Below are 13,515 nucleotides of genomic sequence, written 5' to 3'. Positions count from 1 at the left end.
ATGTCTTCACTTTTAGATCATGATGTTTCATATTTATGGTATAGATCACATCACACATAAAAGAATACACCATGTAACCACCACAAGCCGGATAGGGGTGAAGGACAAAATAGGAAGTATGGCTGATAATATAAAGAAAACGATACTGTTTGATTAAGGCCGACCCAAAATGTCAGGGTGAGCCCAATAAGCCCAAAATAGCTAGCCCAGCCCAAGTTCGAAGTAAGAACAGTTACCAACTTAGCATTGCAACTTGCAAGAGATTTCAATTCCACAGACCGTTCTCGGGAGATTTCTGCTGTTTTTCATTACTTTTCTGGAAACTTCTCTTCTTCAATTTCCATTTTCCATTACCAATGTTGTCGAAGAAGAAGCACAAGCAAACCACTGCTTTTTACCATAGACTCACTTCTCTCTTTCCCAGAATGCCCCTCCGACTCCTCAAGACTCCGACTCTCTCCACCGCCAAAACCCTCCTCCTCCTCCTCTCCGCCGCCTTCATCATCTACACTCTCTTCTTCAACCCCTCCTCCACCGCCCCTTCACTCTTATGCTCTCATTCTACTCTCTCTCCGACCACGCGCCGCCACATAGTCTTTGCCATCGCTTCTTCCTCTAACTCCTGGTCCCGCCGCAAGCCTTATGTTCGTCTCTGGTACCGCCGTAATTCGACGCGTGCTTTTGCCTTCGTTGATCGCATTGCACATGATTTCGCTTCTGCTGATCCTTCCGTTCCGCCGGTGATTATTTCGAATGACACCTCTAGGTTCCCCTACACTTTCCGTGGAGGTCTCCGATCGGCGATTAGACTGGCGCGGGTGGTGAAGGAAGTCGTTGAACGTAATGAGCCGGATGTGCGGTGGTATGTGTTTGGGGATGATGACACTTTGTTCTTTGTGGATAATTTAGTTAAGACGTTGGGAAAATATGATCATGAGCGGTGGTATTATATTGGGAGTAATTCTGAGAGTTATGGACAGAATTTGAAAAATTCGTTCGATATGGCGTTTGGTGGTGGAGGCTTTGCGATCAGCGATTCACTGGCTAGAGTTTTGGCTGGGGTTTTGGACTCATGCTTGACTAGGTACGGGCATTTGTATGGAAGTGATGCTAGAATATGGTCGTGCTTGGTGGAGCTTGGAGTTGGCTTAACGCACGAACCTGGATTTCATCAGGTTAGAGTTTCGAGTATTCTATTTCATTTATTTGATGAAATTTATCAAATGTCACCATTTTATCCAAATCACTATTTACTGAAATTGCAGCATATGTTATAGAACACAATTAGGTTGGCTGCCAATTTGGTGCTTATTTGCTTTGCAAAATTCCTTTAGGTCGATATGCGGGGAAATTTATTTGGATTGCTATCTGCGCATGCATTGTCACCGATAGTTTCACTTCATCATTTGGATGCCACGGATCCGATATTCCCAAACATGAATAATACGCAGGCCCTGCATCATCTTTTCGAAGCAGTGAATGTGGATCCTGGCAGGATTTTCCAGCAAATTGTGTGCTATGATCGTTCTCATTCATTGACTATTTCGGTATCGTGGGGTTTTGCTATTCAGGTCTTTGAAGGCAATCAGCTTCTCCCTGATCTACTTTCACTGCAAAGAACTTTTATGTCATGGAGAAGGGCTGCCACCATTGATATGAATCGATACATGTTTAACATGAGAGACTACCCTAAAGATCCCTGTAAAAGAAATATCTTCTATATGCAGAATTTAAGAAGTAGTAAAAATAATGCCTTGACTAACTATACTAGGAAGATAGTCACTGATTGTCCAGTGTCTAGTGCAATTAAGAACCTGAGACAGATTCGAGTGTTCTCCCAGAAGTTGGAACTTGAAGTGGAAGAGGTTCCTAACTGTACTCAACTGGTTTTTCCTTTTCTCATATACTACAGTTGCGATCTTCATAATTGCCCTCATGATTTAATTTCGTAATGAAATTTCCCTTGTTTCAGATGAAGGCACCACGTCGACAATGCTGTGACATCCTTTCCGCTTCCAAGGAATCGATGCTTCTTGAAATTCGACAATGTAGAGTAGAAGAATTAATATCTATGTACTTCTAACCATTTTTGTTGGTTTGTTTGGGAAGGATAGAGTTCTATAAAAATTGACCAATGGTTCCTTGAGCAGTTTAAAGCCATTTGGACTTTGCTGTGAGTCCTGTCTTCTTAATTTAAGGTAACTTTGTGTTTTTGTTCCTCTGTGTTGATTGAAACTTATCAGTAATGGAATTAATTTCAGGAAGCTGATATAAGAAAAAGAACTTCCAACACATTAACATTTTAATTTGACCTTTCTTGTTTTTTAACATTCTTGGCATGAACGCTCTTTTGAATTTGTATTGTGGGAATCGTGTAAATATGTTTATGATATGCATTCCTCTGTAGATGTTGGATATTTCTTTCTTCTAAACGTTTATTCATACAATACGAAATCTAGTGTTTTCTTACTGAATGAAGCTCATTGCCCCCTGTCTATTTTCTTAGTCTAACTATTTCTTTGAACTCTTAGTATGTGTTTAGCCATTCTAGTCCCTTCATTTTACTCAGAATTCCGTAAGTTTGGCCAATCTGTATTCTTAAACTCCCTCTCTATTTCATAACACACGCTATTTGTTTGAACTCGAAGGATTTAGGCATTCTATTCCTTCATTTCATTTAATGACACTTTCTAACAGAACTGGATAGGAGTCCTGTATGATTGATCTATACTCTTAAGAAATAGCGACAATTACTTCATCTGCTCCATTTGACTTCATTTGTGTAGTAGTTGAAGTGTGTTGACATTGTATACTTTAGAGAGCTTAATTTTTATTTTTATTTTTATTTTTCAGAAAATGAAAGCGTAGATAATTTTGTTTGTGATGTCGAGGCACTGCATCTAACTGATTTCTGGTCTTGTATTAGCAGGCAGGGGAGAAAGTGGGCATGCTTTCTAATCTAACCGGATATGTACTTGAAAGAAAATGGTTTCAAGTTTCTTCTGGCATTTTGAATTGCCATCCCAGGTTGTTCATCCTTCATCTTCTGAGGTAGAAGTTTCCATTTTCTGCTTAACTGAGCAAATGATTAGTTAGTGAAAGCCAGGAGCAGGATGAAGTTGTTTTTGGTTAACCTCTTGTATATCTCTTTTAAGTTTAACCATTTATAAGAATCTCTCTTATAGAAGGTGACTTCTGCTGGAAGAAATTCTAATATTTTTCCTGCAACAAAGTTACTCATATCTTTTTGGGATTCGTAGGTTACACTTTAGCTTAGTAGAAGGAATATTCAAAAGTGAAATTTCATACCTCTTTATCTGTGAAGCATGGTGATACAACCTGTCTGCTGGCTTTAGTTTTATATTGAAAGCCGTACAAATATATAACAAAGTTGGCATGCAATTTTGAGTGCGGATATTTATTTATTTGAATTCCCTTTCTTTATTTAGCTCGATATCTTATCTACATGGTCTTAAAACATTTGAGTGCTAAGAAAATTCGTAAGGTGCTTTCAATCCCAAGTATGTGAAACTAAAGTTCTTTACTAAATCTATGGTCTTGTTGACCCATGATGACACATTGTGTTGTTAAGACCATGTTTTACTTTGGGTCCATCTCTCTGTAGATAGATAGGGGAGACCATGATAGTAAAATTATGTGGTTAGTTAAGTTGTTTAGTCTGGCAATTTGGATGTTGTGATATCGGGGCACGATCTTTATAAAAGGTAAAGATTAAGAAGTCATAGGTACAATCCATGGTGATCATCTACTTAAGATTTAATATCTTATGAATTTTCTTGATACTTTTAAATGTTGTAGAGTTAGATTTTTCCATAAGATTAGTTAAGATGAACATCTATTCTTGAATTGAAGGCCATATCTTCAATTCAGATTCACAACTAAGGAAGAGAAATAATTATGTTTAACCATTTTTCTCTTCAACGAAAATCTTACAGATTAAGGGTGCACGTTAGATCCCCCTCTTCAAAGCATGTGGTGTGATAAGGGAAGCCTAAAATTGAACATGAATATATAATATGTAAGCTAAAAATTCATTAAATAAATTATACAAAGCGAGGGAAAAAAAGGACTTTTAGATGGAAAAGAAATACAACAAATTAGTTCTCATTAATTTATAATTAAAACTGAAATTTAATGACTACCAATGTGATATAGGAAAATGAATTTCTTCAAATGGTAAATATAGCAGTAAGATCTATTACACTACACTACAAAAGAATTTACAGTTGTAAAATTTAAGTTTTGTTTTCGAAGTCTAGGAGTCTATTAGTGATTTGCAAGTTTTTAGAAATGTTGTATACTTAATTATTATCTATAAAGATGCTATTAAATGTAATTACCCTTAATTTTTTTAAAAAAATTAAAATTTATCATTGTATTATTATTTTTTTAAAAGGACATACTTTCTTCTTGGTGCTGCTTCCATACATACTTTTAATTAGGCATACCAAATCAAACTGCTACCTTTTTTTGTTTGAAAAGAAGATTAAACCACTACTTTATTTTAATATATTGAAATTGAGATGTTCAATACAAACGAAAGCCTCTTTCTCACTCAATACACCTACTTAAAAATTAATAAAATTAGACTAATCAACCTAGTAAGGACTTAAAATTTTTCATTCGTTATATTATTCCTCAAATTTAATAATAAAAAAACTCTGAATCTGGTTTAGACCCACATTTCCTCCATCTCCTTTGTGTGGAAGGAAAGTAAGAATCAGTCGAATTTTGGATAATTTAAGTTTAAGGGAACACTCTGTCGACTTTAATAGAATTGAAGCAATCCTCTAATCAAGATTTTGCAAGAAAACGAAATGGTCAGCTTCTCAACTGTTTCTATAGATTAACAATTATTTTAGCCAAATCTTTATATTTGTTTGAAGAAAAAGGGAAATCAAAACCGTAAAGGCCTCATAAAAACCAATTCATTTGAGTTGATTAAATCAATGTTATAGTTGGTCTAGTCAAGTTTGATAGGTACAAAATATTGATATTAATTTGAGCTCATCATATAAATTGTTAGATGAAAGCTATTCACGTTTTCTCAATATATGATAAAAATTGAGATACTTATATCAAGTTTAAGATTAAAATTGTAACACGAGTGACATTTTTAAAGTGTAAAATTGAAATTGAAACATTTACTTAAATTTAAAATACATTCGGATGAAATTAATAGTTTAGGGCAAAAATAGTTTTGGGTGTTTAAATTGATTTTTGGATGATTGCAATTGGTAGCATTTTTAGGAATAATAATTGAGTGTATAATATCATTTTAAAAAAATTGCAAATATAGACAAGTCTATCCGTGATAGACTTCTATAGTTGATAGACTCCTACCAGTGATATGGTCTATTGATAGACTCTTACCAATAATATGATCTATTACTAATAGACTATTTAAATTTGGTCATATTTATAATTTTTTTACATTATATTATATCTGCTAATACTTTGGATCTAATGTCTATATTTGCAACTGTCACTTGATTTTTTCCTTAAAATTATATAGGTAAATGAAACGTGTCATTTGGAGCTTTGAAGAGTACAAAGCACAAAATTGCTTCTTAAAATGAGATTAGTTGTTTAGAAAAGTATGCCCTACAACTACTGTTCAATCTCATTCAAGATAGCTAATGAGTAAAGTCAACAATTTCAACTGTATATATTGCTTGATCAAAGTCCACTTTGGTTGACCTGTAGTGGCCTCCTTAAATTGTTTGATATGAAAATATGGTCCCCGAAAAAAAATCTATGTATAATATTTTAATTTCATCGTTATTTAGAGACAAAATTAAAGACTTCATAACTTACAGAGTGCACAAGCGAACGTTTGACTCAAAAAGTTACAATAAAAGATTGTCTAATTTGATTTACGAAGTTCATGGCTCCACGACTAAAAAATATCAGTTTTATACTTTATTAATTCGTTACATTCTAGGCTATAACTTCGCTTTATTTTATCCAAACATTCTATCTAAGTGGAATAGAATTTTTCTTTCCAATGAACAAAATTTTACCTTGACCCTTTTTTCTTACCTAAAACTTTCTATTAGAAAAGTCTAAAAAAAATATTATTATTATTATTTTAAAAGTATAATAGAAGGTTGGAAAACGTGAACCATTGACTCCTAGGTAACGTTTTAAATCCTAGGGTATAATATACGTACATGCATACACACAAATTAATATTATAGGCCAATTAAACAATAAATGTGGTCCAACTATAAACTTTTAAATTTATGTTAAAACAGTTTCTTAAACTGGTATGAATTTTCAATTATACATTTCAATAGGTTTTTGAAGTTCAAAATGTGTCTAATAAGTTATTTAACTTTTAATTTTATGTCTAATTAAGTCTTTGGGCTCTCAATGGTATATTTGATAGGTTTTCGACTAATTTGTCATCTTTTATGATTCTAATGAACACAAAATTAAAAGTTCAGTATCATACTAAATATGAAGTTTAATTAAAAAATGTTAAAATATGTTGGAAATCTATTAGACCTACATTTTTAAAGAAAATGGTCCTATTAGAAATGGAAGTGAAAATTCATAACCCTAAAAATACATTTTTAGGTATAAAAATTTATTAGATGCGAAGTTAAAAGTTTAAATACTAGACGAGTAAAGTTAACCGATATATATTATAGGATAGCGTGTGAAATGAAAATAAAATTCAAATGACTTTTGAGGTAAAATAAACCCTATAAATAATGCATACTTTAGAACACAAATACCAAGCCAAACCACACTAAAAATTCCCCTCATTTTCTTCCTATTCAAACAATGATAAATTCAAAATCAACCATTTTCTTTACTCTCTTCCTAAGCCTCTTTCTCCTAATTTCCCCACCAGCATTTGGTGATTCTCATAATGCATTTCTCTCATATACATGTTATAGCTTTGACAATTACACAGCCAACACCCCTTATGCTTCCAACATGAAACAAGCCATCTATCAGTTGACCTCCATTGCCCCTCCCACCGGCTTTGGCCTCAGCTCCGTCGGCGACGATTTACAAAACCAAGTCAACGCGTTGGCTCTATGTCGCGGTGACGTCTCACCCACCGATTGCAAGACCTGCATCACCACCGCAAGCAACGAGATTCAACGACAATGCCTTAATAGGAAAGGAGCAGCCATATGGTATGATTTTTGCTTGCTAAAATACTCCAATACCAAATTCTTTGGGAAGATTGATAATGGGTTTAGGCTATACATGTGGAATGTTCAAGAAGCAGAAAATCCAGCAATGTTTAATGAACAAGTCAAGAACTTGCTTACTAGTTTGGTTGAAAAAGTTGAAGCTACATCTAAGTTGTATGTGATTGGAGAAGAGGAAATTGAAGGGTCAAAAAAATTGTATGGATTGGTCCAATGCACAAGAGATTTGTCTACTTCTGCTTGCAAGAAATGCCTTGATGATGCTGTTGCTCAACTTCCCAATTGTTGTGATGCAAAAATTGGTGGAAGAGTGATTGGTGGGAGCTGTAATTTTAGATATGAAATTTACCCTATTGTTGATGCCCAAAAATAGAGAATAGTTCTTTTTTCCTAATATCTATGCTATTTTTTATCTGGTTACTTTTTTATAATAAAAAGGGAAAAGTTTATTTTTATCCTTCAATTTTGATCTAAAAGCTTTCAATACTATTATTTAATAACTCATCGAACTTTGATCAATTTAGTATCTTATAAATTGTTAGCACATATTTTGTAAAATTCCTCCAGATTAATTGATTTATTAGATATTATTAGATAAATTTGCAAATTTGGTCCCAATCCCATGATTTGATTAGGATATTTAGTCTCTATCCTTTTAAAAATTAGAATTTAACATAGAAATAAACTTGAATATTATGTTTAATAAAATCCTAAACCGACGATTTTGTGTTGAGTAGATATGTAAATAAAGTCAAGGATTTATTAGATACATAATTGAAAATTCAAATATCTATATCTAGATAAAGAAGTGAAAGTGCAGGAACTTATTAAATAGAAATGAATGTCAAATTCATAGATTAAACTCATAGCTTAACATTAATTTTAATTGATTTGATATTTATAAAGTAATAACATCTCTTTTCTTTATATGTAAGCTCAGAATTCTTGGTAATCACATAAAATACCCCATTTTTCCTTTTTTTGATTGAATTAATTATAACATAAATAAGATGGGATTATATTTCTATTTTTCATGTACGTGTTCCAAAAATATATATGCATAAGTTGTTTTAGCTACATACGAAATTAATATAATTGAAGTAGAAAAGGGTTGGAATCGGGTATAAATTAAATCATGATCCTAACAAAAGGCTATCATGTTCATCAATTTTATATAATATAATTGATCGAGTCCATTTTGAGGTCTTTAATTGGTTTTTTTTTTAATCAGTTGTTATGAAACGTATGATGATATAAAATTGATTTAATTTCTCTTTGATATCTATAGAAATTTTAAATCCCTTTTACACTCTTCCATGACCACGATCATAGTATTAAATTTTCGACGATACAGTGATATTTTCACATTTTTATGGATTTGACATCGACATGATGGATAAATCGATATTTTCATAATTTCGTATAAAAAAAATAAATATTATTAAGGTAAATATAATATAAATAATAAACATATTATCTCTTGTTTAAAAATTATAAAATGTTTATTTACTAATTTTAATTTATTCTTTGAATTTTTTATTTTTATAATTTTAATTTTAGAAATATCCATCGTCATTGATATTTTATCGATTTCTATTGAAAATTTCATAAAATTAAGATCTCAATATTTTCGTCGATATTGACCTTTAAAATATTGATCATATTCCATGATTAAGAGGGAAATATTCTAAAACAAAGTTGTATTCTAAACAACCTCTTGCAAGCAGCACTAGACAAGGTTTTTTTTTTTTTTTTTTTTTTCTCTTGATGGAAAGAATGTGTTGCTGACTTTGAACAAAAATTTGGATCATCACACAATTTAGGCTATTGTCTTATCGTATTATGTCCCAAATTTCAACCAAATTTGTAAAATATTCATATTTCAAAGATAATTTTAAAATGCATTCAATTATAAAATTTCAAGGGTAATATTGTACCTTTTGAAAGAATAGGAGAACTTGGAAACAAATGATATGTTTTTTTAGCTTTTTCTTTTAAAAATATCAACCAAATTTGTAATATTGTAGTTTTTAAAAAAATATATGTTTTTTTAAAAAATAATTCACTAAAAATTCAAGTGTTTTATTTAGTTAGATGAAAGAAAAGTATTATTAAAATACACAGATAGAAAATACTTTTAAAAATAAAAATAAAAATAAAAACAATTATCAAACCACAACATTTAAGTTTTAATCATTATTTCTTTTAATTTTTTTTTTAAAAAAAAAACTAGAGAGAGTAGAAATGATGGTCGTGTACGACATTTGAGATGATCATTGTTTTAAGATGGAATTGTAGGAGCCAAACAATATAACAATTTATTTGCATCTCCTCCAAAATAATTAACTAAATGATTGTTCTCCAAAGTAACACAAATAAATCACCAAATAATCACCATGTAATCAACCAACAACCAATGACAACAATAAACTACAAAATTTTTGAAGACTAAAAATAAAAAACACACATGAATTATATATGGAAAACTCCTTCGATGTGAAAAGTAAAAACCACAGGATTTGTGAAGAGTCCGCCATTGTCAACTTCTCTTATTATGATAAAATTGAGAGAAAAGGAACCTAAATCAATTATACAAAGGTTCACTAACCACAAATACTTTCATACATAAAAGATGAACACTTGAGAGATAAAAAGAATGAAAATCACCCAATTCTATAGATTATGTTCAGTCGAAATAGCTAAGAAAAAGCAAGAAAAGGGTTGACAAAGGACAGAGAAAGGAAGAGACAGAGAAGCTTACGTGAGGAAGGTAACTTTCTTCTTCCTTCTGTATATCAGTATGTATATTTTCCTTCTTTCTTTTCTCATATTCTTTATAGAATGAATTGATGATTTATATACAATAATTGAATACATAAAACGACAAAATGGAGAGGAATCCAATTTAACAAACTCTGTCCATTTTAGGTATGCAAGTGACCGGGCAACTGCTTGATATACCAGAATCGATTTGGGGAGAGAGACAGGCCGCGGTGGTGACTGAGCTGGCTCCAAGCTGGCATTCTTCTTTTGTCAAGTGAGCTGAAGTGTCATCCTTGTCATCCTCCCTCAAGCGAGAGCTTAACTGAGTTAGGCCGAGCTTGCTACGCAAATAAGAGAGTTTGAATTGGCAGTGCTTTGGTGAAACAGTCTGTGAGCTGCTCGGTTGTAGGAACATACTACACATGGAGTTGATCACTTAGGACGAGATCCCGAATAAAATGCACATCAATTTCGATGTGTTTGGTTCGAGCATGGAAGACAGGGTTAGCAGCCAATGCACCTACTCCCATATTGTCACACCAGAGAACGGGAATGTCGGTTGGAGAGAAGCCTATTTCAGTGAGTAAGTTGCGAACCCAAATGATTTCAATAGCAGCATGAGCAAGAGCTCGGTATTCTGATTCTGTGCTAGAATGTGCCACGGTTGCCTATTTCTTAGAGGACCAAGATATAAGAGTGGAGCCAAGATAAAGACAGTAGGCAGTAGTGGACTTCCTATCATCAAGGTTTGAGGCCCAATCAACATTAGAGTATGCTAAGATAGTGAGGTGTGGATCAGAATGGATAGTTAATCCAAGTTGTGGTGTTCCAGCTAGGTAGCGAAGGACTCTTTTGACAGCTGACCAATGTACATTAGTTGGAACTTTGAGAAATTGGCTTAACTTGTTGACAATGAAGGCTATATCCGAGCGGGTATTGGTTAGAAATTGAAGAGCACCAACTATGCTACAATAGAGAAAGGGATCAAGGAGAGGTTGGCCTATGTTGATAGATAACAAGGTGCCAAGGGCAGCAGGTGTTGGACAAGGCTTAACATGCTGTAGATTTAGCTTGGCTAATAGGTCAGTGATGTATTAAGCCTGGTGAAGGTGAAGACCTGTTGGTGTATAGTTTATTTGAATGCCAAGGAATTTGCTAAGTGTGCCAAGATCTTTAAGGGAGAATTAGTCGTGGAATATGGATACAAGATGGTCAATATAGGCTGGATCACTACCTGTAAGGATTAGGTCATCCACATAGACAAGAAGCATGGTAATAGATGATGAGGTTCGCATACAATATAGAGAGGTGTCAAGGGAACTTACTTTGAAGCCAATGTGACAGAGGAAGTGTTTCAGCTCATCATTCCAAGCTCGAGGGTCTTGTTTAAGGCCATAAATTGCTCGATGGAGCTTGTAGACATAGTAAGGGTGAGTTGCACTTTCAAAACCAGAAGGTTGAGTCATATAAACAGTATTTTTGAGTGTGCCATTGAGGAAGGCATTATTAAAGTCTATTTGATGAAGTGGCCAGTGATGAGAGACTGCAAGTGTGAGGATGATCCTGATGGTGGAGGGCTTGACAACAGGGCTGAAGGTGTCAAAATAATCAAAGTCAGGGTGCTGATGGAAGCCTTTGGCAACAAGACGTGCTTTATATCGCTGAACTGATACTTGTGCATCACATTTTAATCTGTAGACCCATTTGCAACCAACTATAGTGGAGGTAGAGGGAGGAGGGACTAGTGTCCAAGTGTTCGTGCGCTGCAGGGCTGTAAGTTCTTCAACATTGCTAGTTTCCATTGTGGAACTGATAGGGCTTGAGAAACAGTATGTGGCTCAGCTTGAGTGAAATCAGTAACAAGTTCTGCAGACCAGACTTTGGGCTTAAAGACACCTTCCTTACCCCTGGTGATCATGGGATGAGTGCCTAGTAAAGGCTGAGCTGAGATTTGTTGATGTTGAAGGGAGGGCTATGGAGGAGAATTTGGTGGAGGTGAGTCTGTAGGAGAATTTGGTGAATTGTGTAAGGCTAGAGATGGAGACATGAGTGGAGAGCTTGGAGATGGTAAACCAGAGTTTGAATGTGGAGTGATTAGGGTCAACAGGGGATCAGGACTATGATGTTGGTCCTGAAATGGATGAGAAGGGTGGGCAACTGGTGACTGACATGGTTGGGGCAAGTTTATTGATGGTTGAGGAAACCAAATAGTGATTGGAGGAGTTGAGGTAGGAAGGTTGGAGGGCTGGTTATTAGCAAAACCAGTTTGAAAGGGGAAATCCTCTTCATTAAACACCACATGGCGTGAGATAATTATTTTACCATCATTAGTGAGGCAACGGTACCCTTTGTGCATAGGTGAGGGACCAAGGTATACACACTTCTTGCTGTGGAAATCAAATTTGTGAGACTGATATGGCCGTAGATGTGGGTAGTAGGCACATCCAAACACTTTGGAGGATGTCAGGTCCAGTTTCCTTCCAAGTAGTGCTTCCATTGGGTTGATATCCTGAAAAACAAAAGAAGGAAAGCCATTAATAAGGAGCACAACGGTATGAAAAGCATACCACCATAGATGTAGGGGCATCCTAGCTTGAGCAAGGAGTGTTAAACTAGTCTCAACAATATGCCTATGTTTGCGTTCAGCACGACCATTCTGGGCTGAAGTGTGAGGACAAGACAGTCTGATATGGATTTTCAGCTGTGTGCACATGTGAGCAACAGGTTGGTATTCCTTTCCTCCATCCATTTGCAAAGTCCCAATAGTTTTATTAAACTGTGTGCGAGCAAGAGCTTGGAAGTTTTGAAAGGCAACTATTGTATCACTTTTTTGTTTTAGGGGATAAAGCCAAGTGAACCTGCTGAAATCATCCACAAATATGACATAGTATCTATAACCATTTGCTGACAGTATTGGGGCTGGTCCCCAAAGATCAGTATGAACTAACTCAAAGGGTTGTTTAGCACGAGAAAGAGAATTAGGGAAGGGTAGATTATGTGACTTTCCAAATTGGCATGCTTCACAAAAAAACATTTCATTAACAACATGTTCTAGATTACATCCACTAATCAGTTTAGACAAAATTTTAGAGGATGGATGGCCTAATTGCCTATGGAGAAGTAGTTTGGAGACAATAGTGCTGGTTGCAAGAGTTGAATGTAAGGAAAGCTGGTCGGACCAATTTGTCAAATGAGCACCTGAGGGTCTTGATGTGGAGAGTGCTTTATTTATCAGCTGGTTGACATTGTCCAAAAGGTAGAGTCCATCTTTAAGTCGTCCGGTCAGAAATGCCACCCCCGAGTCCTTGTCCTTAACCACACAAAATTCAGCATGAAATTCAACCACAACATTACTATCATATGCTAATTTGAACACACTAACTAGATTTTTGGTGATTGCAGGTACATAAAGTATGTTTAGTAAGGACAAAATGCCATTCTCAGTGTGTAATTTAGAGTGTTCTGACTGAGATATACTAAGAGGAGTACCATTACCAACAAGAACTCTGTCATTACTTGTGTAGTTGGAGGAGGATTGAAGGAAGGTTGGGCTGCTGGT

At 34.6% G+C, this 13,515-nt stretch overlaps 2 protein-coding genes across 2 annotated transcripts; both read left to right on the top strand.

The window, feature by feature from the left end:
• The first annotated feature begins 254 nt into the window (after positions 1-254).
• On the top strand, positions 255-3,308 carry LOC120077061. The gene is made up of 4 exons (XM_039030910.1): positions 255-1,175; positions 1,335-1,865; positions 1,973-2,198; positions 2,930-3,308. Exons 1-3 carry the CDS (start codon positions 357-359, stop codon positions 2,081-2,083), a joined length of 1,461 nt encoding a protein of 486 aa, XP_038886838.1. The 5' UTR covers positions 255-356; the 3' UTR covers positions 2,084-2,198; positions 2,930-3,308.
• A 3,469-nt stretch (positions 3,309-6,777) lies between these two features.
• On the top strand, positions 6,778-7,635 carry LOC120078480 (cysteine-rich repeat secretory protein 38-like). Its single transcript, XM_039032747.1, has one exon. It carries the CDS (start codon positions 6,814-6,816, stop codon positions 7,564-7,566), a length of 753 nt encoding a protein of 250 aa, XP_038888675.1. The 5' UTR covers positions 6,778-6,813; the 3' UTR covers positions 7,567-7,635.
• Positions 7,636-13,515: the final 5,880 nt, after the last annotated feature.

The sequence above is a fragment of the Benincasa hispida genome, chromosome 5 (genome assembly GCF_009727055.1).
Source record: "Benincasa hispida cultivar B227 chromosome 5, ASM972705v1, whole genome shotgun sequence".
Classification (NCBI taxonomy): Eukaryota; Viridiplantae; Streptophyta; class Magnoliopsida; order Cucurbitales; family Cucurbitaceae; genus Benincasa; species Benincasa hispida.
The sequence above is the reverse complement of the archived record's forward strand: the minus strand, read 5'-3'. Positions and strand labels throughout refer to the sequence as shown.

Excerpts from the sequence above, each read along its gene's own strand:
- LOC120077061 (XM_039030910.1), top strand. The coding sequence starts at position 357 with ATGTTGTCGAAGAAGAAGCACAAGCAAACCACTGCTTTTTACCATAGA. Across the intron at positions 1,176-1,334 it reads ACGAACCTGGATTTCATCAG|GTCGATATGCGGGGAAATTT; the intron begins GTTAGAGTTTCG and ends AAATTCCTTTAG. Across the intron at positions 1,866-1,972 it reads TGGAACTTGAAGTGGAAGAG|ATGAAGGCACCACGTCGACA; the intron begins GTTCCTAACTGT and ends CCCTTGTTTCAG.
- LOC120078480 (XM_039032747.1), top strand. The coding sequence starts at position 6,814 with ATGATAAATTCAAAATCAACCATTTTCTTTACTCTCTTCCTAAGCCTC.